The sequence below is a fragment of the Vombatus ursinus genome, unplaced genomic scaffold (assembly GCF_900497805.2).
Source record: "Vombatus ursinus unplaced genomic scaffold, bare-nosed wombat genome assembly UNPS02014825.1, whole genome shotgun sequence".
Lineage (NCBI taxonomy): Eukaryota > Metazoa > Chordata > Mammalia > Diprotodontia > Vombatidae > Vombatus > Vombatus ursinus.
In genome coordinates, this window is record NW_020954603.1 from 6,690,349 (window position 1) to 6,715,275 (window position 24,927).

Here is a 24,927-nt window from a genome sequence, read left to right on the forward strand (position 1 = left end):
GGAGAGCCTTGAGGCAGGCGGACCCACCAACAGTCCAGGTGGGAGGGGATGGGGGTCTGCATGAGAGCGGGGGCGGGGTCAGAGGAGAGAAACGTTATGAAATGACACGATACGACCACTGGTTATGGCGGTGACAGTGAGGAATCTGGGGTCACGCCCGGGTTATGAGCCTGGTTATGGGGGTGACAGGGAAGAATCTGGGGTAACGCCCGGGTTATGAGCCTGGTTATGGGGGTGACAGGGAGGAATCTGGGGTAACGCCCGGGTTATGAGCCTGGCGATAGGGGAGTCGGGAACAGGCGAGGGGCTGGACACGAGGTGAAGACGGAAGCGGTGAAGGGGTCAGGCTTCAAAGGCTGGCGGAGGGGGAAATGGCGTCAGCGCAGGACTGACGCCCCCTCCCCTCCCCCACCACGGACAGGAGAAGGTGAAGGAGCGGGGCAGGGCGCCGCGGGAGCTCGCTTAAAGCCCGCTGTCCTCCACGGGGAGAAAGGGACTTCCAGGAACCTCCCCAGCCTCCGCCTGCCTCAGTTTCCTCCTCCGCAAGATGGGGATAATGACAGCACCTCTTCCAGGACTGTTGCGCAGACCAAAAAGAGATACTATTTGTAAAGTGCTCAGCCCGGTGCCGGGCACATAGTAAGCGCTTAATAAATTCTTATTTCCTTCCCTCCCCCCGGCCTCTGAGAAGACTTGGCGGGTCTGTGATCTATGAACCTCGAGCTTCCTCCCCCCCACACCCCACCCCCTGGAGCCGCGTCCTTGGGACAGAACCCGCCCCTTTCTTCCTCCCTTTGCCATCTCCTCCCCCCTCCTCCAGGGGAGGGCGGGCCCTCTTAGGCCGGAACCGGATGTTCGGTTGGCAATGTCCGACCGGATAGGAGACGCTGGGACTCCCAAGTCCTTGGAGTCCTTCCGGCCGGGCGGCCTGAACCAGAGCGAGGCTCGAGCCGGGCGCGGAGCACGCCGGAAGGAGCCGCCATGGGGCCGCTGGTGGCGCGCCTGAGGTTCGGGCCGCGGCCGGCGCCGCTGTGGATGCAGGGCGGAGGCTGCGGGCGGAGGTGGCTCGGGGCCGAGGCGGGGGCCGGGGCCAGGGCCGAGCGGCAGTACCTGCAGCGGAGCGTCGTGCCCACCCTGCACTTCCAGCCGAGCCTGCCCAGGTACCGCGGCGTGCACGTATTAGGCGCCTTCTGTGTGCGCCCGGCGCGGGGGGTGGGGGCGGAGGCTTTGTCCCGTGTCACTCCTTCCGCGCCAGGCCTCGGTCCAGGCCCCTTCTTCGGCCACAGGCGCCTCCCGCCGCCGGAGCGGGAAGGGGAGTCCTTTGCCCGCCTGGGGGCGGGGCGGGGTCCTAAGTGGGTGAAAAGTCACAGCCACCCGCGCCTCCCTCTCCCTGCCGGGCAAGTGCGGCCCAGTCCTCGGACTCCGGCCTCTCAGCCGGCGGCTAAGGTCAGAGGTCAGAGGACACGCAAAAATAAAGAAAAAAGGGCCGAAGCGTGAGCCCCCCTCCCCCTCCGCAGGCTGCTCGTGGGGCGCGGCCCGGACGGCGCCTTTGTCCGAGGGGTTCCTTTCATCCCTCGGCGGTCTGCCGGGTCTGGGCTTCCCGGACCCGAAGCTGCCCCGGGACGGGATCCAGAAGAGGGTCCCCGGCGTCCCGGGCTCCTCCCTCGTGAGCCCCTTGCGGACCCCCGGATGCAGGGGCCTGACCTACTAGGCTTAGGGGGGGTGTGAGGTGACTAATTAAACTTGCTCAGCTTCGGTGCGAGTGAAGGAAGCCTGGCATGGACTGAGCCTCTCCTTGACCATGATGGCCAAGATTGCAACAAGTAAATGAATTTATTTCTCTGTCTTTGACATGGTTTTGGCCGTAGGGAGCCTTGTTACTCTTAATTAGGATTCAGGTTTTCTCCGACACCTGAACCTACGTGTGAGCATAATAATAAAACCTATGATTTTTTTTACCTCAATAAGTAGTAAGAGCTGAAAACTCACCCACCTCATTCAAATGTCTACCATTTGGGATAGCTTTACTTGGCCTGGGGAGGACCAAATGGTGTGCTGTCAGGCCAGTCAGACGCACCATGGTTTAAAAGGCCATGACAGCCCTCTGGTATTTGGGTCATTGATCCGTCTTGATGATCAATCTATTGCTTACCACTAGCCTAACTAGACTGATCTTGCTCAGAACTTTGTCTCTTAGAAGGTCTGTCATGACACCCATCTTTTATGATCAGTTCACATGCCCTTGTTAATAAATATCTTGCTTGAATAATTGCTTTAGTTTACCTTTTTGTTAAATTTCTAAGGTCACACACTGGGGGCTTTCATCTCTGCTGGCTTCTAAATTTTCACTTGTCTCTAACCCTCTCACTTAGGGCATAGAGCATCCCCACCTTTCTGGTCCCTGAGCCTGCTTAGCTTTCTGCAGATCCCCAGGGCACCCCATCCCTAGCTACCTTTTGTTTTTCTGCCACCATGTTCTCTACTCATGTTCTACCACTGTTCTCTACCATTCTGACTTCCACTCTCTTTTCTTTTTAAAAAAAATTAATTCTGCATTACTCCAGTGATTCTGTAATTGCAAGCTTTTGGGCATTGCTTCCAGCTACCTCAGTTTGCTTCAGTGTCCTTCCCTAAGTTTGACCAACATATTGAGGTCAGAGTCATTGACCAGGCTCCTCCATACAGGGTGCCAACTGCTAAATCAATGTTTGTTGATGGTCTTGAAAACTGCTGTTTATGAACAGCCATTTCTCTACAGCTGGGGGGGGTGGGGGGAGGGGGGAAGGACTGAGGCCAATTTGGTCCTGGCTAAATAGGCCACCTCAAAGTAGGCATCTTACTCATGATGAACCGCTTCTCCCCTTTCTGAGGTGGGCCCAGACTGTAAGGATTAGATGGTCACTTAGGCCACTGCCAGCTCTGTGGCTTTTGACCATGTAGCCTTTGTTCTGTGAATTAGCCTCTTTTTGAGACAGAATTGGGTGTGTCAGGAGACCCAGATTTCAATACTGGCTCCTCCCCTTACCACCCCTGGGATGCTGGGCAAGGAAGGCACTTCACTTGTCTCATCTGAATTTGATTATCTGGAATATGGGGGAGGGGCAGATAGATGGGCATAGGTGAGGCCTGATTGCTCAAAAAAAGGTCTTGGGGTATTAGTGGACTATAAGCCTGATAGAAGTCATTAGTCAAAAAAGCAAAGACCACTGTCCTCTCTTCAGGGGCCCCCCTTCCCCCATTTTCCAGAATCTAGAAAGGGACTGGAAGGGACCCAGGGGTCAGGGAGTTTAGCTTTTCCCATCTTGTTTCCAGTGGGGATGTTGTGGATGTGAAGGGGAGAAGCACCTAGAAAGATGAGAGCAGAAGCAAAGCAGGCTGTGCCTCTGAGGGCTTGGCCTTCTCCTAGGGTCCACAGGAGAGACATGCCCAGGGAAGGGTGATACAAGGTAGGGAGTTCAAGTGGAGGAGGAATAAGGTCATGGTTCCAGAGCCAGGAGGGACCTCAGAGGGCTAAGTTCACTCCCTTGTTTACACCTGAGGGAACTAAACACCCAAGCCCAGGTGCCAATCCAGGCCCTCTGCTTCCAAGTCCAGCCTTTTTTTTTAAATGGCTGGAGCTGCCTCTTCATAGATTGGGGTGGGGGTGGGAGAGGTAAAATTCATGTTTGTCAGGTTCAAGGCGATCTTTATGGCTAATTACAACTTCTAGGGACTAGATGGACACACCCAGTGCCATGACAACCAAGCTGAGCTGAGCTAGCTGGCTTTCTAGATTGAGAACCTGCCAGGGTTACATGGCACACAAGGGTTACGGCATCTCCAGTGGGTGACTGTGGAGCAGCCCTTTCCCTATCCTTAGGCTGGTAACAAAGCCAGGAAAGCTGAATGGGATATCCACTGTTCAGCCTGGAAACCAGTGACAATCTAGATTAGAATTAGAATTCAGCCAACATTAAACACCTACTGTATGCTAGAGCCTACAGATACAAATGGAAGCACCAAATGGTTACTACCCCCCAGGAGGTTACCTTCCACTGGACTGGGGGTATACAATATGTATACAAGTAACTACAATGTCTATACAAAGTGATTTCTAAAGCGCTTGGGGGAAACTTTGTGCCTCCTTGTTGTTGGGGAAAGTAATGACCTAGACCTGGAAATAAGACTAATCTGTTACTGTGCAGTGTGCACCACAAACTGCCCTCTCAGGAGACCCTTTGACTAAGGTTGGCTCAGACACTGTTACTAAGAGCCCTTGGCACCTGGCATTGGGCCAGTTGTGTAGACATCACTCCCATTTTACAAAGGGAGAACATTTACAAGGAGAGAAATAAAGTGACTTACTTAAAGTCCTGCAGGTTGGAGCCCAGGATTTGAACCCAGGCCTCCAGATCTCAAGCCCAATTCAATCCAGCAGGCATTCATTGAGTGTCTTAATGTTTTGTGCACTGCTTTAGGTACTGAGAATACAGAGACAGAAAGGAAACAGCCCCTGCCCTCAAGGAGCTTACCTTCTGCGGTGAGGATATGCTATGCCCAAGATGGGTGTACAAGCTAGGGTGGGAAGGAGGCAAAGGACAGATCAAAGGGCCCCAAGAATATGTGAGGAGAAGAAACACCAACACCCATCAGGAAATGCTATACAAAGGAAGTGGGACTTGAGTTGAGCCTTGAAAGAAGAGGTGAGAGTGTATCCCAGCTCTTGGATAGAGCTGCTCCAAAGGCATGGCAGTAGGAGGCTGCAGAGGAGGGAATCTGAGGTAAAGCGGGAGCTGTCCCCTGTACTCAAGACTTCCAGGGCCCTTATGTGCAAGACCGTGTGGTCTCCCTGAGACAATAGAATTGTGCCTCAGGAGTATTGTTTTAGTTAATGCGGGAAGGATGAGGAGAGAGGCTGGAAGCAAGGAGGCTGATTCCAATTAGGAGGATAACTGCAGGTGAGGGGTGACTACATGGAGAGAAGGGGGCTACTGTGGCATTATAATCCAGAGGAATGAGCGAGTGATTGGGTTATGGGAGGTGAGCAAAGGGAAGAACTGAAATGCCTTGGAGGTGCGCAGGAGGGTGGTGGGGAAGGGCTGTTCTGAGGGGGAAGCTGATGAGTTTATTTGGCCACGTTGAGTTTGAGAGGTGGGTAGGCTGGCTCGCAGAGATCCATCAAGACAGAGACTTCATTGAACTTCTGCCTCTTCGGTTTTTGCAAAGAAATCAGACTGCCAATATCTGCTTGGTTGCTGTGGGGGTGGGTACAGTTACTCTCCTCCATCTCAATCCCATCTGGCTGACTTGGAGTTCTTTCCTTCAGGCTGCCTATTCCCAAACTTGAAGACACCATGAAGAGATACCTCAGTGCCCAGAGACCTCTTCTGGATGACAGCCAGTTCAGGTAAAGACCCAGAAGAGGCTGTAGGAGAGAACCAGTCCAACGGGAAGGTGGCTCGGGGCTACAGAGCCAAAGATGAATTCTTTTTCCCTCGAGAAGGAAAGCTGCCTTGTCAGAGTCTGCTCCCCGGCGGCACACCCTGGCTGGCGGCCAGAAATTCCTTCCTGGGGAATGTGCATTTTATGCTCTCGTCCATCCGTGGTGGCCAGAATGGGAAGATGGGGACCTGAGCAGAGGCAGAGGCCGGCACAAACCTGGGAGGTCGCTCCCCCATGGTTCAGTGCTCGTGAAGGCTCAAGGAGAATCTCCCATCTCTGTCCAGGAGAGAAGGCCTGCCTCTGCAGCTGCATCTGTGGCCCAGGCACCCAGGCCCTTTCCTCCCTCCCACCTCTCAGGAGCCATCGCCGTGTGGCCTCGCCTGATTTCCTCCTTTCCTTTTCCACCCAGCAGCAAGGGTTCTGTCTGTCCTCCAGGGCCCCTAGAAGAAGGTCCCGGTGTTCTGTCCTTTGTATCCTACTTCCCCCAGTAGATGTCATGTCCCAGGAGAACACTGGCTCCTTGCATCTCCATCCCCTTGCACACAGTAGGTGCTTAATGCATGTTGAAGTGGTTAAGAGAGTCGAGAGGCTAGTGGGGTCAGGTGAAGCCAAACCTTAGAGGGGTTTCTGTACTGGGTGAGGTAAAGAAGTGTCAAGGGGCAGGCCCTGCACTTTGTCAGTTTAGAAAACAAACTTTTAATCAAGTCACCAGCAATCGTAGACTTGACCTAGGATTGACAAGCACTTGAGATGACACACCTCTTTATACGCCCTGTGCAGCATGGATCCTACTGGCAGAGTCCCTGATGAGGGAGGCTCTAGCTTTAGGAGGCAGTCTTCTCCATGGGAGGACGGCTCTGCTTGGTGGGCTCCTCCCTTCAGTGTACTGGACGTGAACGAGAGATTATTGGCGTGAATCGAACCATGGCCTCTTGGGCCTTGTCCAGGCATACCTCTTAGGTTAGAGGAAGCCTGGTATGGTGGGTGTTAGGGGATCCACCCACATCCAGCTCAGAAGCAGGGACGCCATGCCTCGCTATGTCTCAACACATCCATGCCCTTAAACCATGCAGTACCCAGAATCTAACACAGTCTCTGGCTGTGGCCCACCCAGGGCAAAGTTCAGGGACACTCCCACCTTGCTGATTCTGGGTACTGTCTCTCTGAATGTAGCCTGGGGCAGCATGAGATTTTTCTGCTACCATGTCCCCCTCAACTCCTACTGAGTTTGCTGTTCACTAGGCCTCCCAGATCTTTTTTTTTTTTTTTTTTTTGGGCAATTGGGGTTAAGTGACTTGCCCAGGGTCACACAGCTAGTACATGTGTCTAGTGTTTGGTCTGAGGCTGGAATTGAACTCAGGTCCTCTTGACTTCAGGGCTGGTGCTCTATCCACTGTGCCACCTAGCTGCCCCCCAGATCTTTTTCACAAAAAAAAGCCCCTTGCCTTGCATTTGTGAAGTTTATTTTTTGAATCCCCATGTAAATCGTTCCTTTGACCTCTATTAACTGGCATCTTGCTTTGGCCACATTGTAGCCTTTCGGCTTCAGTTTCACTGCATACACATTAGCTGTCCTCTCAAGTTTCGGATCATACCAGTTTGACAAGCATCTGATCTGTTCCTAGAGTCAAGTCACTGATCAGAATGGTGAAGAGGATGCTCCAGGGACAGGTGCTTGGAACCCCCACTGGAGACTTTCCTCCAGGTTAACATCATCTCTTTAAGCAGCACTTGGGGGCCAGGCCTTCAGCTCCCTTCTCTCCCAGATCCACCAAACTGTTGTGTCAGTGAGCCCATGTCTCCACTTTATCCTGGACGAGGGCAGCATGAGACTGTTAGATGCTGCTCTCCCAGGCCTTCCTTGGCAAAAGGGAGACATGAGGTAAGTCGCTATGGTCTGGGCTTGGCGATGTCATGTCACCCTGTAGTGGCCACAAGCATCTCCTTAATAATGCCTGCTCTGATGTCACCGAGATTTACGAATCGGTTTGCTGGTCTGTAGTCCGCAGACACCCACGTGCTTCCCCTTCTGGAAAATCAGGTCGACATCTCCTCTCCAGTCCTGGGGCACCTCTCCTTTTCTCCGAGTCTTCCAAAGATCACCACAGCAGCTCTGTCAGTCGATAAACACTTATTAAGCACCTTCAGGGTGCCCAGCACCATGCTAAGCCCTGGGCGTACAAAGAAAGGCAAAAGACAGTCCCTGCCCTCAAGGAGCTCACAGTCTAATGGGGAGATAGCACATAAAAAGAAGCTGGAAAGGTGGGGTGGGGGTTGATGTGATCTTGCAGGATGATGAGATTGGGATGAAGTCCAGAAGTTCAGCCGTGGGACACGATGAGTCCAATTTGCCTGCCCTCTTAGTGCTCTGGGATTAGGGGATGAGCTCAGTGTAGGGAGCCCAGGTTAGAGGCAGGGAGGGGCTGGTGGGTAGAGCTCTGGATTTGGAGACAGGAGCGGCCTGGCTTCCAACCCCAACTTGGTCACTAACTTGGTGACCTTGGCAAGGCAGTTCACTTCCAGGGAGAGCCTGTATAAAGTGCTTTGCAAACCCGAAGATGCTATGTAAATGTTAGCCCTGGTGTAAATTATTTCAGAAATGGGGGTAACAATGGCTTTGGGTACTTTCTTTGTAAACAGTAAAATCCACAGAAATGCGAGCTCTCCTTTAGTCTAGCCCGACTAGCTCCTCTAGTCTGTGGCTTCTCCTGTGCCCTTACTGTCCTGTGGCCTGATGCTTCCTTCTTGAATGTCTCAGGAGAACGGAGCAGCTCTGCCGGACCTTTGAAAGTGGACTCGGCAAAGAACTCCACGCACAGCTGGTTGCTCAGGACGAGCGGAATAAACACACCAGCTACATTTCAGGTAGGCTACAGGGAAGCACGACTCTGAGCATGCCCTATCCCCGTACAGCAGAGTCAGGAACAAATCCATCTTGCCCTGGGCACCTTGTGACCTGAAGGCAGGCCACCTTCAGCATTCTGGGCCTCGCAGAGAGCTCAGTGGTCAGCCCGGCTGTGCTGGTGAGCCAAGGTCACTGCTGGCTGAAAGGGAGGCTCCATGGAGGAGGAGGGACCCTGTGTTTGGGCACACTTATAACCAGGAAAATGGACTTGGGCCCAGTAGTTTCTTTGTGTGTATGCACATCAAAATTGTCCCTTAGTTTGCAGCTATGACCCCTATTAGCAGTTTTTCTGTACTTAAAAAAAATAGAATGTCCGGGCTGGAAGGGATCGAGGAGACCATTCCTGTGCAGGCCCTTGGTGTTACACAAGGGCAGCTGAGGTCCAGAGAAAGGGAGGGACTGAACCAGGGCCTGCAGTTAGTTCAGTGACCGTGCCGAGCCTGGAGCCCAGGCCTCCCCACTCCCCCTCCAGCACTCCTTTCACCAGGGCATGCCTGTTGGAAAGATGGGAGTGCGCCCTGGGTGCCAGGCTGACATTACTCTGTTATAGTAGCTCACCACAACCCTGAGCAGCTGGTTACTAGCCTCATTTTACAGACAAGGAAACTGAGGCTCAGAGAGAGACAGTGACTTCCCCATGGCAGGCATCCAGCAGGTGTGAGAGCCAGTATTTTAATCCATTGTGCCTGCCATTGCCCTGCCCCTCATCATGACCCCATGGGGCTCCGTGACTTGTTCAGGACTGGAGACCTGGACTGGGCCTTGGTGGCTGGGTGAGTTATCCAAGACTTCCAGTGGCATGTTGTGCCCTTTGCCCTCCTGCCCAGAAAGCAGTTCACACCTCATCATCTCTGAAGGGGAGTCCCTGTGGTTTTGCTGTAGCCAGTGCTTGCCTGGCTCTGGATTCTAGGAGCCTCCCCCAGGCAAGGGGGCCAAGGGGGCAGGGACGAGTGGGCCATTACCTGTGCTAATTCTGTTCTCTCAAGAACCAGGGAAGGAAACAATGAGGATGGAAAAGAAATGCACAGGAGAAGAGCCAGAGCAGAAAGATGAGGCAGGAGAAAAATGATGAGTGCAGAGAGAGAGGGAGAGCATCAGGTAAGGCCATGGAGAACAGGAAGGCCATGCCAGCCAGGACCCAGCATGTATGTATGTCAGTGACTTCAGCGCCTCCTAAAAATGTCCTCCCTCAGACCAGGTCATGGGACCCTCTTGGAGGCAGCAGCCCTGGGGGGGCAGGGAGGGCGGGAAAGAGGCTCAGAGCGGGGCAACTTACCCATTGTCACAGAGCTGGGACTCAAACCCATATTCTCTCCTCTTCGTCACCCTCCAAGTCCAGTGGTATTCCCATCCACTGGCAGTGGTCAGATAGACTCCTCTTATGGAGGATGGGCCTACACCTCAGAGCAGTGCCCTTGGCCCCAAGCCGGTGAGGCCTAACACCCTGATGGAAGGGCACGTGCCAGTGCACCTCCATCATTAGGAGCAGGAGCGCCACTGCTTTGGCCTCCCTGGTGATGAGATCTGGAGCCTCTCCTGTCTGGAAGGACCCCCGAGAGGAAGCATCAGGCTAGTGCTGTAGTAGAAGCCCCTTGACACAAAACAATGATAATAACCACCATCTTTTTAGAATACTTTGCAGTTTATCTTCCAGCAGACCTTTGAGGGGGATGGTACAAGTTTTGCTGTCCCCACGTTACAGATGAGGAAATGGAGGCTTCAGGAGATGCAGCTAGTAAGCGGCCAAGCCGGGCTTAAACCCAGTTCTTCTAAGCTCAAGTTCATGGCTCTTCCTGCTTTTCTTCATTTAGGCCCCACCTCCAGCCAAGTGGTAGAAAATTGTCCACGTTGTCCTTCGTGTGACCAGTCCACAGCTCCCTCTTTTAATTTAGTCCCTGGCATCTAACCGGGAGCAGTTAGGCACTGAAGGTCAGGGGGTCATCACCAGCCTGCACGTTGGCCACACTTAGGCCCCGATTCAGTTCTCATGACCCCTTTAAGGGGCCAAGCTGCCTACACATCCTGCGCCTTTAGTGGGCATCTGAGGATGGGGGTGGGGCAGGAATCCTGGCTTCGGTGGATATGGAAAGACAGGAGGCCAAAGAAAGATGGGAACAAAACTGCCCAGAAATGGTGCCTTGGATGGATTCCAGTCAGTGGGGAAGCATCTCTGTAGTGCTGCATTTTGTTTACAATAGACCTGTGAAATGCAAAGTTTAATATTTTCTCATTTTACAGATGGAAAAACTGAGGTCAGGAGAGGACAATGACCTGCCTAGGGTTACACAGCAAGTCAGTGTCAGAACTGGGGCTCAGAACCCAGGATTCTGACTGTACAGCTTCCTAATCTTCTTTTCACCCTGAGGAAAGTGGACCACAGGCAGGCCTGCCCTTCTCTTAGCAGCCCTCAGGCCATGTAGCAGCTGGGCCACCTGGAAACCAGGGCTCACCAGTTGTGACTCAGGATGATCCTGCAGTGAAGCTGTACCCCATGTAACATTATGCCCAAAGTCCTGTTCTGATAGGCTCCCAGCAGGGCAGTGGCCAGGTTTTTCTGGCCTGTGTGCAGCGATCCCACGGCATTGGGCTCTTCCTGACTGCTGAGTTCTGGCATGGGCTTAGGTTGCCCTGTGATGGGGAAGTGCCCCGTTGCCAGCCAGGGACAGCAGCTATTTCTCTCCTGTAATTTATAGTGTTTTGTTTTGTTTTGTTTTATTTTTTTAAGTTAGGAAATAAAAAGGGAGTTGGACAGAAACTTAGTCTACCCCCACCCCCCTCGTTCTACAGATAAGAAAACGAGCCCAGAGAGAGGAGGAAACTTTGCTTAGGTCACCCAGAAAGTGACAGGGGGATTGGAACACAGACCGTCTTTGGTGCCAGCATCCTAGAATACCACAAAGGCACCTTCTCTCAGGACAAGTCTGTCTTCTGCGGTGATAATCAGTGAGTGAAATGAGGAAGACAAGTTGGCCCATATCGGTGTCTGAATCCAGGTGATGTTTTACACAGATGTGCCCTGTTTTAGGTGATAGACAATTCTTCAGTTTTTCAGATTTGGGCTTTCTCAGGATTGACCTTCCTTGACTCATGTAGATCACAGTCCCCCTTCCCTGGTTGAATTGTGTGTATTCAGTGGTTTTCAGTGTCTGACTCTCCATGACCCCATTTGGGATCTTCTTGGTAGAGGAACCCCAGTGGTTTGCCATTTTTTTCTCCAGCTTATTTTACAGATGAGGAAACTGAGGCAAACAGGGTTAAGTGACTTGCCCAGGGTCACACAGATAGTGAGTGTTGGGCCAGATTTGAACTCCACTGTGCCACTGCACTGCCCCTGGTTGAATTATCATAAACAAATCCCACACCCTCCTTGGGGCACCTTAGGCCGAGCCTCCTCGTCTGCAGCTTGGCTGCTCCTCAGAAAGCCGAACCACAGTCATCACTGGGCCTTGCCCTTGACCTGCCAGGAGTGAGCGCCACTGCCATGGTTTTCAGATGCCCCAGGAACCACCCCCCAGGGTGCACCTAGGACTGCCCCAGAGGAGGCTGCTTTGGTCAAACTCAGCTTCCCTCACTTTCTGTCTGCAGACACACCCTCCTTCCTTCCTAGTTGGTCTGTCACCGTTTCTCTGACACCAGCGGTTCATCTGTTGACCCCGTTATCCCGGCTGCCTAATAATTTATAAATCCTCACAAGTTGTTGATGAGCTCCTATTGGACCTTGGACCTTATGAAACAGTAAAGAGCCGTTTTGCAGTGTACCCTCGTAAGGATTTTCACATACAAGCTTTGCTTAAATTGACTTTGGGGTCCGAGCATTTGGGCTTGTTCTCAGCCAGGACCCTTGGGGACTTGTTCAGTCACCTGTGCACACTGGGGTGTGCCATGTGCAGGAAAGAAGCTGATTGTTTTCCCCCCAAAGTGGGTGTTGTCAGACAGTTGTCTACTGGCCCCACAGCAGAGCAAGCTGACTGCCTGCCAGCACTCAGGGAAGCTTTTTCGGTGGCAGGCCCTTGCGTGTTTGGCAGGTCTTTGTACCTCTCTGATAATTTTGTCTGTCTCCCTTCTCCATGACAGAGCTCCTTTCTCCCCGTACTAAGCACCACAGTTTGCCCATTGTGGATACTTCATAAATAAGTGTGTGAGTTTGCTAGAATGAACCTTTTGTGCTTGTGACTTATTATTTTAAATATCTTTTTAGGTCCCTGGTTTGATATGTACCTATCTGCCCGAGACTCCATTGTTCTGAATTTTAATCCATTCATGTCTTTCAACCCTGACCCAAAGCCAGATTATAATGACCAGCTCACACGAGCGACTAACTTAACTATGTCAGCCATGCGGTTTATGAAGACTCTCCGGGCTGGCCTCCTGGAGCCAGAGGTGTTCCACCTCAACCCTGCCAAAAGCAACACCAATATCTTCAAGAGAGTTATCCGCCTTGTGCCTTCAGCTCTGGCCTGGTACGGGGCTTACATGGTCAACGCCTACCCCTTGGATATGTCACAGTATTTTAGACTTTTCAATTCAACTCGGCTGCCCCAGCCTGGTCGAGATGAGCTTTTTACCGATGAACAGGAAAAGCACCTCCTAGTGCTGAGAAATGGGAATTTTTATGTTTTTGATGTCCTGGATCAAGATGGGAATATACTCAAAGCCTCAGAAGTCCATGCTCATCTGAAGTACATTCTCTCTGACAACAGCCCCACTCCCGAGTTCCCTCTGGCATATCTGGCCACTGAAAACCGAGACACCTGGGCAGGGCTGAGGCAGGAGCTGCTAAATAATGGGAACAAGGAAACGCTTGGGAAAGTGGACTCGGCCGTGTTCTGTCTGTGTCTAGATGACTTCCCCATCACAGACCTGGTCCATTTGTCCCATACCATGCTGCACGGAGATGGTGTCAACCGATGGTTTGACAAATCCTTCAACCTCATTGTAGCCAAAGATGGGAACGCTGCCATCAACTTTGAGCACTCTTGGGGCGATGGCGTCGCCGTGCTGAGAGTCTTCAATGAGGTGTTTAAAGATAGCACCCAGACCCCTGCCATCACACCCCAGGCTCAGCCCGCACCCGTCGACTCCTCCAGGGTTGTGCGGAGACTCAATTTCAGATTGAACGAGACCTTGAAAGCTGGAATTGCCAAAGCCAAAGAGAAGTTTGACTCCACCATGCAGACCCTTAGTATCGACAGCATCCAGTTTCAGAGAGGAGGCAAAGAGTTCTTGAAGAAGCACAAGCTCAGTCCTGACGCGGTGGCTCAGCTCTCCTTCCAGATGGCCTTTCTCCGACAGTACGGGCAGACGGTGGCCACCTACGAATCCTGCAGCACAGCAGCGTTCAGACACGGCCGCACCGAGACTGTGCGTCCGGCTTCCATGTTCACCAAGAAGTGTTCAGAGGTGTTTGTCAGAGAGCCTTCCAAGAACAGCCCAGACCAGCTGAAGGAGTTGATCGCCCAGTGCTCTAAGTACCACAGCCAGCTGACGAGGGAAGCCGCCATGGGTAAGTGTCCCCCACAATGAGGCTCGTCTTGCTGTTGGGAGGGAGAAGGCAGTGGGCCGGGCTCAGCCAGGGGAAGGACTTCATGCCAGAGCTGTCCAACAGGAATGGACAGCCTCTGCTGGTCAGGAGCTCCCCATCGCTAGAGGATAACCCACTGGAGATGGGCTGGAGGCAGGGCATGACTGGGCTGCTGTTGGACTGCACAGCCTCTCAAGGCCTGTCTGACCAGATTCCTTCCTGTTACTAATTGCTTTAAATGACCTTTTTAGGTTCAGATTTTTTTTTTTAAGGTTCAGATTTTTGAGCTGTGCTTTTGCCATCCTGCTAGGACAGACGGGTGGTTATTGGAGAATCAGGTAGTGGATACATTGGTCAGTTTGCCTTCTGTCCCACAGGCCAGGGATTTGACAGACACTTGTTTGCCTTGAGATACCTGGCTGCAGCTAAAGGCCACAAGCTGCCCGAGTTGTACCAGGACCCAGCCTACGGGCAGATCAACCACAACATCCTGTCCACCAGCACCCTAACCAGCCCTGCCGTGAACATCGGGGGCTTTGCCCCCGTAGTCCCTGATGGCTTTGGTGTTGGCTACGGGATCCATGATGACTGGATTGGCTGCAATGTCTCCTCCTACCCGGCCCGCAATGTCAGGGAGTTCCTCCAGTGTGTGAATAAGTCCTTGGAAGATATTTTTGATGTCCTAGAAGGTAAACCTGTCAGAAGTTAGCAGGAGAGGGCAGGGCTCTTTCAGTACCTAGTGCCTTTCTAGTGGTAACTGGGGAAGCAGGAGTTGGTAGAGACTGTTCTCTGAGCTTTAGAATCAAGAAATGCCCGAGTAACTGAAACAATCATGTTTTAACTCTAAAATCATGAATCTGACAAAATGAATGAGTTATTTAAAATAGGATGGATTGCACAAGTTAGACAGTGAATCATGACGTCTAGGGGCTTCTTTGTGGGTAGGATTTGAGCTGGATGGAGGAGGCCGCCAGCACCTGCCTGGTTAGTGTGGTACAGGCCTGGTCAGGGTCCCTCTGGGAAACCATCTCAGCGCCTTGTTGAGAATCCTGTGTCGTAGGCATTGGGGGTGATCTGCTGGTTGTTGGACATTGATTCTTCTGCAATAAACTCTCCTCTTGAAACCAGTGACTACATTGGCTACTTCTCTAACCCAGGACAGGCTGGCATGTCATGGGCACATTTTTTACTAGCAGAATTCTAAATATTTGGTGCGTGGAGCTGTGATTCTATTGGTATAGGGAGATCCCAGGGAGGAGACTCCCTCTTCCAATGCTGATCAGCCACCTAGGAGCCTTCAGAGTTCTCTGAGGGCAGCAAGAAGTGATAGGCCCAGGGTCACTCCTGCCAGGGGGTAGCAGAGGCCCAGGCTGCCCCTCCACTGAATTCTTAGAATTAGAAAACTAAAAAAGGACTTTCTGTGTAAGTCTATAAGGTGGTAGCTGGTTGTGACTGTTTTCACCATGTTACTAAGGAGGGAACCAAGGCTCAGAGAGGTGAAATGACTTTGCAGCCTGATCAGTGTCGGAGACTTGAACTCTGCTCTCCCAGCTGTCCACCTCTTCCAGGCTGGATGTTAGAGCTGCAAGGTCCACCAGGCCCACCCTTCCATTTGCAGAGGAAGACAGGCCCAGTGAAGGAGAGGAACTTGCCCAGGGCTAGGCAGTAGATCCTTGGCAGGCCCAGGATGAGAATCCAGGCCTCCCCTTTATATACGTGGGCACAGCACATAACTTGTGTTTGTTCTTGAATCTTTCTGTTTCAGCATCAATTTAGCACTTAGAATGGGCCACCTCACAGAGGCCAATATTCTTTGGAACTTCTTGGCAAAGGTAGAGGGACAGAGGAGGCAAAGGGATAGGAAAAAAGTCTTAATTTGCAGCAGGAAAGGTAAAGTCCCCAGGGAGAGAGCTAAAGGCTTGGGGCCAGGGTGTGAACAGTCAATAAAGAAGAAAGGTGTAGGGGCAGTTAGGTGGCACAGTGGATAGAGCACCAGCGCTGGAGTCAGAAGGACCTGAGTTCAAATGTGACCTCACACCAAATACTTGACACTTACTAGCTGTGTGACCCTGGGCAAGTCACTTAACCCCAATTACCTCACCCCCCCCCCAAAAAATCAATTGTGTTACTATCTATGCTTTTGGGGGCAGCTAGGTGGCCCAGTGGATAGAGCACCAGCCCTGGATTCAGGAGGACCTGAGTTCAAATTTGGCCTCAGACACATAACACTTAGCTGTGTGACCCTGGGCAAGTCACTTAACCCCAATTACCTCATCAAAAAACAAACCAAAAAAAAAAAAGGAAGGTGCGCATCATTGTCTAAGGTCAGGGTCTAAGGCCAGTCACTCTTCCTGGAAGACCAGGGTGACCTACAGAGACTTCTCCCAACTCTCTCCCTTTAACCCTCTTGTGTCCCTGGAGGTGCCAGCCGTGGAGCTAAGGTCGCCTGTAGCTTGAAAGCTATGACCTTAAAGAAAACAAGCCTCAGATTCGGCCTTGATCTTCTGCTCTGCCTCATGCCCCATTCCCTTTCTCTTCACATCATTGCTTCATCATCTGACTTGCTTCCAGTCTCTTTCTGGGTACCATCATCCCTGTCATTTCCCTGCCCTGAAATGTCTCCCTGTTGTCTCCAGGAGAAAATGACCATCTCTCCCCAGTGGCCCCTGCCTGCCCTTCTGAGCTGCTGCCTTTCACTGGCCACATGCCACCTCCTGTGTCCCAGGCCTGGGATGTGCACCCTCCTGACCTCCACTCTCAGAATTCCTGAACCCCACTGTTATTTCTAATATAACACATTCTCCCATGTCACCAGCCTCTTCGAGGTCTCAGGTTACCTCATAGCCTGAATCCATCATGAGAGGCAGTGTGGTATAGGGGACAGAGTGCAGACTTGGGAGTCAGGAAGACCTGGGTTTAAATTCCACCCGAGACACTGGTCGTATGATGCCAGGCAAGTCATCTAACGTCTCGGGGCCTCAGAGACCCCTGCAGTGCCTTTGTCTGTGTTGGGCCGGCACTGTGCCGAGGGCTTGTGAATGCCTGGCGGGGGCACCTGAACAGGCTTTGTCTGGAGGTTCCTCCAGCTTCCAGTGTGACACTGCTGTCTTCTGCTTGGCCTGAGCAATGCTGGCATCACTTTTGCCATGAATCGTTTTGTCCGTGGGCCTTCCCTTCCCCCAGAGCACGATGGCATGGGGGCTGCTGAGACACCTGCTGGTCATCAGAACAACCTTCCAAGGCCATCTGCTCCGTGCTCAGGGCCTCCAGCCTGGGCTCTTCACATACCCCAGGCTCTCCTGACCTGGGCTGCCCCTCTGCCCCCGGCCTCCAGCTAACGGTTGGCTCATCTGCCTGACTGCCTGGAAGTGGCTGGCCTGGCACCAACATTCACTACTTTTGTGACCCAGGACAGGTCATGATCTCCAAGCTTCAGGTGCCTCAGATGGACACAGTGACTCACAGGGTCCCTTTCAGCACCTGACCCTGGTGCCCAGCTTCCCACAGCTGCTCGAGGGAGACCTGAGTAGTTGTTCTACACCCCGCCCTGCCGATGCCCAAGTGAACTCTGGAGGATGGAGAACCAGACAGGCCGGCGAGGCAGCCCCCTGCTCCCCCTTTCCCTGGGCTGCAGAGTCACGCAGGCTTGGGGGACACGAGTCTTTATTGGCATGGATGGGAGAGCTACAGTGGCAGGTCAGGGGCCAACCTGTGCATGGCAGTCACGGGGCCAACGGGCAGTTTCTTTCAGCATTTCACAAACTGATGAGTGACCTCGTAGATTCCCACCGATTCCTGGGCTTTTTCATCGTAGTCCGTCCAGTCCTGGGGAAGGAGAAGAGGAACATGAGTCGGTAGGGACCCTTTAGGGCTTCTCTACCTCTTCTCCACAGCCTCGTTCACAGTAGGAAGGTCTCGAATGTGAGCTCACAGGACCTACCCCCATCCTCTGGCCTCTGCACACATGGGGCTGTGGCCTCTCTGCTAGGCCTCATGGGCAGATTAACAGGGAATCCACCACCTGCTCAAAGCCCGGGTCCAGGCAGCAGGAGAAGTCGGCTCCTCAGAGAGCAGGCCCTGGGCCTGCCCCTTCCTGGCTGGGGGACCCGGAGTCAGTCCCTTCACACCCCTACTCCCCTCAGCCAAGGTGGCCACAGGAGTCAGGCCACTACAGTGCTCACAGGACCAGAGAGAACCGGTAGAAGCTTTGGTGGGGGGGGGGGGGGTCCCTGCACTCATTCTCCACCTTCCCAATTTCAGTGTTCTTTCATACCAGACACCCCCCTCCCCAAAGGGATAGGTAAGCCACCCCTGATGGTATGATGCACCCCACTCCCACAGTCCACCCCTCTGCCAGGGGCTGCATCTTGTAAAACCACAATTCAATCCCCTCAAGCTTAGAGCCAAGCAAACTGAGGCCTGGGGACCATGCCCAGGTGAGGGGCAGAACGGGGACCAGACCCAGCTCTCGTGCCACCCACCCTCGTACTCATTCTTCACGTGGCAGACGCCCACGAGGATGACCAGCAGCACCACCTACCCCCAGAGCTCCTGCCCTCACGGAGGAGCCCCCACACGCGGCATCGTCTCTGTGGACAAACCTTTTCGAGCAGATTGATGTCACTGAAAGCTGTCCCAGTCTCTGTGCCCTCGGCAGCAAAGCCAGCCTGGGTGGAACCAGCAAACAGCTGATGAGTTTGGGTCATGTGGTCCTATTCACAGAGCCATACAGTCTTTGAATGGGAAAGCCAGAAGCAGCTCTAGAAACCATCTGGCTCGAGCCTGTCCTTTTAGAGAGGGGGAAACTGAGGCCAGAATTGTCCTTGGCCCCGAGGTCACCCCGCTGCACCTCCCTGCCTCCCAAATGTCCTCTGAGAACCTGGTGGTGCCCCTTTGGCTCCCCGCGTCCATTCAGCCTAGATCTGGAGGCCAGGCCATGGTCTTCTGTGTGCTTCTGTCTGTTCAAAATCAGCTCCAGCCTGAATCAGTTCTAAATGACTGGACTTCTTATCCTGGCCTGCTTTGTTCTATAAATAGACTCCTATCGTCACCTTCACCCCTGCCCCCACCTCTGGGCTTCTCTCCGTTCCCCCAGCACCTAGTATAATGCTCTGCACACAGGAGGTGTCTAATAAATGCTGAATTCCACTTATTGTCACAAGCAGGGGCTCTTTCCTTCTCCCTGTACGTGTCGGAGAGGGGAGCTGGGGCTTTGTGGATGCTCTCTGGGTTGTCTGTACCCAGCTGTCTTCACAGTTCTGGGAGCTGTGTAGACACTGCTCTTGGGCAGCTCCACGGGTGTGGCAGGGGGGACAGTGACCATCGTGGGTGGGGTGGCAATGCCTCCGCTCTCCTGGGTCTCCAGCGCCAACCCGCAGGAGCCAGGGCAGGAGGGACCTGGGGGAGGCACCACCTACTTGGGGCTGGAAGTCCACGGGCTCCAGGCCCCGACATTCAAATTCCACGATCGTCTTGAACTTCTCACTGTCTTCGGCCTGGGTGAGGGAGAGGTGGAGAGAGGGAGTCAGCCCTTCCTCAGCGGCCTGAGGTCGGCAAAGGGCCGTCCCCTCCCCTGGCCAGCAGGGCCACCCGGAGGCAGGGACTCTCCCAAGGAAATCAGAATCACTGGATCGTGGGTCTCAGATGTGGATGGGACCAGAGAGGTGACTGAGCTACCAGCCCTTTCCTTTTTACAGATGAGGAAACTGAGGCCCAGAGAGGGTAAGTGACTTGTCTGAGGTCACACAGGCACAAAGTAGCAGAAGTGGGATTTGCACCCAGATCACAGTTCCAGACTCGGGTCCATTACCTTCTCCTCTAGCACCTCCTCCCTGAAGGTCATCACTCCCCCAAAAGGGCTTTGCTAAGGCCCCTCTTAGATGGTCCCATCCACCCCCTGGACCCAGTAAGCCCTGAGGCAGAATGAACACCTGCTTCTGGCTGGCCTGGGGTCCACTGCTGATTGGTCATTATCCCCATTTTGCAGGTGAGAAGACTGAGGACCAGGGAAGAGAATGAGCACATCACATTCACAGGGTTCTGGGGCAGCTGCTCCCCCCCCCCACAGGGTCCCACTCACATTGTAAGGCTTGATGCTGTTGCTCAGAATGTCTGAAAAGAGAAGAGAAGGTGAGAGTTCTCTGGCCCCTGACAGCAAAGAGCTGCTCGCTGCTGACACTGCCCCGGAACATGGGTCTGAGCCCCCCCCAGGGCCCCAGTGGCCTTGCTCCTCTCTGCCTGGGCAGCTGGAGGGCCGCCGCCAGACGCCCTCTGGTCTCCTCCTCTCAGGCACCCAAGGGACACAGACTACCCCCTCCTCTCCTTCTGGGATCAGCACAGATTATTAACAGCCGGCACTGTGGTGTATCTCGGATGTGCTCAATGTGCCAGGCTCTGTGCTGGGCACCAGGGATGCCACAAATACTGCTCAGTCACATTAAGAGGGGAAGGAGCTTGTGCTCTAGGCTGGGGGCGGCCCTTGCCAAAGCCCAGTGGGAAGATGTCATGATGTAGACAAGCATGGGCGGGAGGAGCGTGGGATCAGTGTGAAGAGGGAGGCAGCAGCCCCCTGGGGAAGGGCTTTGGGTGCAAAGCTGAGGAAGTTCTATTTGATCCTGAAAGCAGCAGGAAGCCTGAGGCCTTAAGGAGCGGTGGGGTGACAGTTGGTCACGCGAGGGCTTTGGGATCCCTTTTTGTAGGCGTGGGGAGGGAAGAATGAACGGTTTTCTTTGACTCCTCCAGCCCAGGGACCCCCATCTCTATGATTCTTGTCACTCAAAGTGCCTACTATGTGCTGTGGATACAAAGGATGGCAAACAACAGTCCCTGCCTACAAGGAGCTCACAGTCCCATGAGGAAGGGAAGTGTGATCCATAGGCAGGATCAGTGCCACAGGGCTTGGCCTGGAAGAGGCTTCCTGGGACTTGATGGAAGCCGGAAGGTGGAGAGCATTGCAGGCTTGGGGCACAGCCAGTGCAAAGGCCCAGAGTCTGGAGATGGAGTCTTGTTTGTGGAGCGGCCACGAGGCCAGTGTCCCTGGACTGAAGAAAGACTGCAGAGATGGGAGGAGGCCTGGTCATGAAAGGCTTTCGATGCCCAACAAAGGATTTGATCTTGGAGGCGACAGGGCACTGGAGTTCACTGAGTGGAGGGTGGGAGATGGGGGGGGCCTCACCCCTTTGGTGGCTGAGTGGAGGACGGGCTGAAGCAGGGAGAGACTCTAGGCAGGTGAACCCACAGGACGGGAAGAGGAGAGGAGGAGGCGTCTATGAAGGATGGGGTACTTGGCGACAGATCAGACATGGTGGGCGTGATTGAGGAGTCCAGGTGCCTGGAAGCCCAGCGGTGCCCTCAGCAGTAACAAGGAATTCAGAAGACAGGGGGCTTCGAGGCAGACACCAAGCTCAGCTTTGGGCATGGTTGGTGCAGACGTTTTCAAGGGCTGGGGCATCCGGGGTCCTGCACTGTTTGCTGTTTCCTGCATGTTTGTCTTGTCTCCACAGGGACTGGAAACCCTTTGAGGGCACAGACAGGGTCTAATTGACCCCTGGAGCTCCCACAGCCCTGGGCATGAGGCTGGATGAAGGAAGTGTGGGCAGGTGGGCCTGAGTTTCAGGAGAGGTCACAGAATCTAGCTTTGGGTGGAGCCTGATCAGTGCCAGTGTTTCAGTCTGAGCCTGTTGCCCCCACAAGGGTCCCCCAAGTACTTACCGATGGAATTGTCTCGGGAGCAGAGCTTACATTTCTGCACCATGGTTGCAGAGCCCCGGCCTCCCTTCAAGGGAACACTGTCCTGCAAAGTTACAAAGGAAGCCAGTTAGCTTCAGAAGCAAAGGAGGAAGAGGGGCCAGGAAGGGGTGGGGGAGCCCCCTCCCTTGGGGCCACACAGTGGGGGCTTTCTGTCAGCACCTGAACTCGTGGGCAGTGTGGTAGGGGCAAAGCGCACAGGACTTCAACAGCCTGGCTTTATAATCCAAAAATAAATCTCCCCAGAGCCATCGATGACAGGGATCTAAACCTGGCATCTGCGAGCTTGTGTTTAAAAAAGACTTATAACTGTATATCAATAGAATTGGTTTTCCTTGTAATCTTATGTATTTTACTTGTTGCATTTAAAAAGGACTCTGGGAAGGGTGCATTGGCTTCATCAGAACAACAGCTGCAGGGCTCTAGGACAGAAAAACAGTCAAGAACCTTCATTGTGTAAAGGCTCCCAAGCTGCCTGGTCAAGTTCCCTAAGCAGCTGCTCCAGCCCTTTCAAGCCACTGAACGTTCTCCTTTCTAGCCCAGACACTGTGGCAGCTTAGAATAAAAAGCCCTGAAATCTCTTCCATGTTAGGCTTAAGATCCCCCAACTCCTCTCATTCAATTTATCAATTATTTATAAACAGCGAAGTCCCTGACTGTACCCCCCCCAAGTGCTTTGTAAACTGTCAAGCAAGATTACCGAAGGCGAACCAAGGAGCAAAGCAGAGAACCCGAGAGTCAGAAGGGCCCTTGGGGCATCTGATCCCAACCCAGACCTTCAGCCCAAACCTCCTCAGCAGTGTCCCTCTGGAGGTCCATCCAGGTGACAGGTGAAGAGACCCATGCCTCACAAGACACTCCATTCCAGCTGAAATCTACATCCTTGTAATTCTCAACCATCACGCCTAGGTCTGTCCATGAAAAGTCTAACTCCTCCATGACGTGAGATATTTGTAAAGCACTGAGCACATGGTCTGGCACATAAGAGGTGCCCTCCAGGTTCCTGGCCACGGCCATCCTGCCTCCCTATCCCCAGGTCTGATCTTCTGCAGGTGCAACACCCCAAGGTCTCCGACCTGGTCTTCCTACTGTATGGGTTCCCATTCTATGCCTCTCCTCCGGACCTTCTGTAGCTAATTAAAGTCCCCATACAACGTGTCTTCCAGAACTGAGCACAAGAAAGCTTCCAGATGTGTCTGACCAGGGCAGAGGACAAGTGGCCTGCATAGGACTGAGAGTTGAGTTACTGAAATGCAGGGGTTGGACCAGATCTCTAGGGTCCCTTTGGGGGACAATCCTACGATGGAAGATCAGCCCAAGCTTTTTTGGCAGCCACTTCTCCCAGGTGCCACAGGAGCATGCAAACCCCCAGACCTCTTTCTCAGGGATTGTGCTGCTGGCTCAGCTCTCCCCTTCCCTATTCTGCTTTTATCAGTCAAGCAGAGAAACCATTCTTGGGGGTTCTCTGCTCACTGTCTCAAAGCTGCATGGACGTCCTTGTACAAGGATACTAGTCTATGTCTGAGATTAAACCAAAGATGGGGAACTCCGAGGGCCTCAGGAATCACCCACCCACACCCTGTTGTAGGTCAGGGGGGCTGTCGGCACCGTAAGGTCAGGATTTGGCAAATATTCAGGGTGCGATGTGAAGTCGGCCCAGGGGCTGCTGCTGACTCCGATTCGGGGGTTCTCCGGGTGACGCCGGGTCACTGAAGGTCACAACCTCCTAGACACTAGTCCGGCCACCATCCCACGGTAGCCCCCGTTTGCAGGGTCCCCTCCACCCTGGGGAGCCTCCCTCCCGCTGGGCGGGGCTGGGGTGCCCTGCCCGGGGGCCGGGGGTCTCACCATCAGCCGGATGTACTGCCACTTCTCCGACACCTCCCCGCAATTGCCGCATTTCATCTTGGGGAAGAGGAGGGAGAGCCGCTGGTAAGTGGCCAAAGGCCTAGGGCGGCCTGGCGGAGGGCAGTGGTCCAGAGCCTCCGCTCCCCCAACCCCAGGGACTCCCCCCAGCCGCCCCGCCCCTCCAGAAGCCCGCCAGCCTATCCTCTGGCCTCGCCCCCAACCCGAGGCCCCGCCCCCAGGGGGGCCCCACCTTAAGGTGCCAGCGGAAGTCGTCCCCCACGGGCCGCAGGCGTGTCACGTTCTCCAGGGTGGCCTTGAGCTGCAGCCCGATCCTCTGTGCGGGGCGGGAGACGCGAGGCTCGGTCCCGGCCACGCCCCCTCCCGTCCCCCAGTCCTCCCCCCTCCATTCCCCGGCCCGCACCCCCGCCCCTCCATCCTCCGGCCCCCCACCTCACCCCCATGGCTGGCCTGAGCCGCAATGGTCTCTGCGGACGAGGGGCTTTCCGGCCTGGCGTAAAAGTGACGCCCTGCCCGCGCATGCTGCGCCTGCACGCATGTGCGGCGTTAGGCGGAGGGGCGGGGCCTGTTACCCTAGTAACCGAGAGGCGTCGCCCTCCCCTCCCCAGGGTGAAGGAAGCTCCCAGGTCCAGGTCTCCAAGATCTTCCATAGTCATCCAGGTAATTCTAGTGGCCTCAAACTTCGGGCGTTTGTCACGCACTTTAACGCAGCGGGAGCAGAAGACGCTCGCTCTCTGGCTTGGGCACTCATTTTGCAGATGCGGAAACTGAGGATCAGCAAGGTCAAATGCCTTGAGTTCGTGGGTACTAGAATGAGTGACGTGCCCAAGAAGTGCTTTATTGGGCTGAAATGTTTATTCATGACCTCATCAAATATCTTACAGTAAACTTTAGGACAAGTCACTGCCAAGACTCATTCCTCATCTGCAAAATAGATGTAACCACTGCTCTGTCTCCCTTGGTGGACTGAGCCACATCCTCTCCCTGGCATCTGGGCCAAGCCTGCCCATTGGCACTTTGCCTCCTTACTCCTGGTTCTACCCTTGGAAACCAACTTCCTTCCGTCGCTGAGAATGGATTGTAAAGTGCTTTAGGACGATGTGAGAAGGGACAGATCCCTCTCAGCCAGGGGGAGTGAAAGCAGGGAAGACTTCATGGCAGAAGTAGCCTCTGGGCAGTCGTACAGCCAGAGGTTTCTTTAACAGAGGATGAAGATGCCACACACTCTAAGCTTGAGGACTGCCATTGGAAATTCAGAGGGGAAAAGGCACACAGATCAAGGCAGAGCCAGACATCCCGTGTCATGCAGATTAAAGCCACCCAAGGGACGCTGCAGACTTCCCGAAAGGCCAAGGCAAGGTGTCTGTACTTTCGACTCCACGTGCAAAGGGGCCAGGGAAGGTCAGACCTGTGCTTTTAGAGGCTGTGTGGACTGGACACAGACTGGAAAAGGGAGACTCAAGACAGG

At 53.8% G+C, this 24,927-nt stretch overlaps 2 protein-coding genes across 10 annotated transcripts; one reads left to right on the forward strand and one right to left on the reverse strand.

Annotated features, from left to right (window-relative positions):
• Positions 1-966: 966 nt before the first annotated feature.
• Positions 967-19,932, forward strand: LOC114024910 (carnitine O-palmitoyltransferase 2, mitochondrial-like). 9 transcript variants are annotated; one of them, XM_027838145.1, is made up of 5 exons: positions 967-1,160; positions 5,306-5,386; positions 8,180-8,286; positions 12,525-13,829; positions 19,834-19,932. In XM_027838145.1, the coding sequence occupies exons 1-5, from the start codon at positions 982-984 to the stop codon at positions 19,863-19,865; spliced, it is 1,704 nt and encodes a 567-aa protein (XP_027693946.1). In that variant the 5' UTR covers positions 967-981; the 3' UTR covers positions 19,866-19,932. The 9 variants fall into 9 exon arrangements, with proteins under 9 accessions (XP_027693946.1, XP_027693945.1, XP_027693951.1 ...); XM_027838144.1 differs by lacking the exon at positions 19,834-19,932 and adding an exon at positions 14,225-14,974; XM_027838150.1 differs by lacking the exons at positions 8,180-8,286; positions 19,834-19,932 and adding an exon at positions 14,225-14,974 and having other exon boundaries at positions 1,077-1,160.
• On the reverse strand, positions 17,494-23,979 carry CZIB (CXXC motif containing zinc binding protein). Its single transcript, XM_027838154.1, has 8 exons — positions 23,897-23,979; positions 23,692-23,775; positions 23,442-23,498; positions 21,558-21,639; positions 19,927-19,958; positions 19,265-19,342; positions 18,449-18,514; positions 17,494-17,672 (listed from the first exon to the last, which is right to left on the reverse strand). The coding sequence occupies exons 1-8, from the start codon at positions 23,900-23,902 to the stop codon at positions 17,595-17,597; spliced, it is 483 nt and encodes a 160-aa protein (XP_027693955.1). The 5' UTR covers positions 23,903-23,979; the 3' UTR covers positions 17,494-17,594.
• Positions 23,980-24,927: the final 948 nt, after the last annotated feature.